Raw genomic sequence first — 1,825 nt, forward strand, 5'->3', positions numbered from 1 at the left:
AAAAAATAAAATAAATAAAATGCTCCATGCCTACAGTGAAAATTTATTTGTGGCAGTGGTGGGACCCCAGCCTGCTCCTCACCCTAACCCTCCAGACTCTGAGCAGCCACTTAAGAACGTGCCAACATATTTGTGTTTTGTTTTCCTCACTGTGCTGGTATTTGAATTGTATTTATATTTTCCCTAGTCCTGGCTTTAAAAATTTTGGTTAATATTTAATCCATTTAAAGCCCTGTAGAGCCTTTAGGAAGCCCTCACAATTAGGGAAGAGCCCTACTGCTGAAACAGGATTACAATACTTTTGAGGAAACCTAGTGTAATTAACCTAATCCTATATTTGTAAATATAAACAGATCACCAAGGATCAAACCAATACAAAACTCAAAGAACTAAGATGAAAGGAAACAAGTCAAAGCTAACAGAAAAATCTGACATTGGAATTAGAACAAATTCTCAGTTATCTGCACCAATGCAGGAGAAACTGAGGAATAGGTCTCTGCTTTTGTCAACTGATTCAAAAGAACACACTCTAAATTACGCAGAGTCTGGAGTAAGAATCACTGAATGAACACTGCTAGGATTTGATCTGTTAAGTCTGGGGAACCAAGGAAACACTACCAGCAATTGAGTTACCTGAGGCACTGCTCACCAAGGGATTACCACACATACAGCTCAGAACAGTCAGATGGACTTCAGAGATTAGAGACACAGAGTTTGAGTAAGACAAACTTCCTTGGCAATCAGATTTAGGTACTTACTAAATATATATTCTTAAATAACCACCACATTCCAGGTGTTTGACCAAGCAACCTGCTGTACTAACAAGTCCAGACCATATTCAAAAAGGACAAAAACTGGCAAAACACATTCATAGTCACTGATACAACGGTGATGTAGATAGTCACTGCTAAACTAGAATGACAAGATATCAAGTAAGTTAGGATGATACACATATAAATCACATAATATAAAAAAAAAATGTTTCATAGTGCTATTCAAGTTAAGGTTTAACTAGGGCTTTTCATAAATATTATTAAATTCTTTGCTAAAATGTGCTTTCCATTAAAAGAAATGAGAGACACAGCAACCAAATATCTGGACCTTGCTTGGATTCTGATTTAAATAAATTCATCATAAAAATTAAATTTATGAAACAATTGGGAAAATTTAAACATGAGGTGGATATCTGATGATAACAGAGGGTGATAATGGTGTTATTAAAAAAAAAAAAAAAAAAAAACCAAAGTGGCAGTGCTTATCTTTTAGAAATACATACTAAAATGTTTGTCAACGAAATGATACGATGTCTAGGACCCATGTTAAAATAATACAGGAAAGTTGGTAGTCGTAGAGATGAAAGAAACCTGTCCATGTGTTGATAATTGCTGAAGCCAAGTGCTGGATTCACAGGGGTAATTATACTCTTTTCTCTCTTATGTATAGTTGAAATTTTCATAATTAAAAAAATGCTTTAAGTATACAAATCTAAGATGACTCATTCTTACCTCTGCTAGAATCTTTTACTACAATGTCAGAGATTTCAAACAGTTTCAGAGGAAGAGGCATCTTCCGATTTGCTGCTATGGTCTTTAGGAGGCCAGGAAGAAGGGTAGTGCGTGCCACCTACAGGAAAAGACATGAAATTGCACTAAGTAAGAACCAAACAAACACACTTGGTTAAAGACAAAGCAGAAACCATGGCTGCACAGGAAGACACTTCTGGAAAATGCAATGCCTAAAATATCCAAATAATTTTAAATTTTCAATTCCAGGACACTTAAATTGAACTAAAAACTGAAAATATTCTGGCTTTCAAATTTACAAA

The 1,825-nt window shown here is 35.0% G+C and overlaps 1 protein-coding gene across 1 annotated transcript in view; it reads right to left on the bottom strand.

Moving 5' to 3' along the window:
• Window positions 1-1,485: 1,485 nt before the first annotated feature.
• Window positions 1,486-1,825, bottom strand: part of FARSB (phenylalanyl-tRNA synthetase, beta subunit) — a 16,511-nt gene continuing 16,171 nt past the window's right edge. Inside the window, exon 8 of the mRNA XM_012642464.1 lies at window positions 1,486-1,623. Within this exon, the coding sequence (XP_012497918.1) occupies window positions 1,486-1,623 (138 nt within the window). The remainder of the gene's footprint in view (window positions 1,624-1,825) is intronic.

The sequence above is a fragment of the Propithecus coquereli genome, unplaced genomic scaffold, assembly GCF_000956105.1.
Source record: "Propithecus coquereli isolate 6110/MARCELLA unplaced genomic scaffold, Pcoq_1.0 Scaffold18, whole genome shotgun sequence".
NCBI classification, from domain to species: Eukaryota; Metazoa; Chordata; class Mammalia; order Primates; family Indriidae; genus Propithecus; species Propithecus coquereli.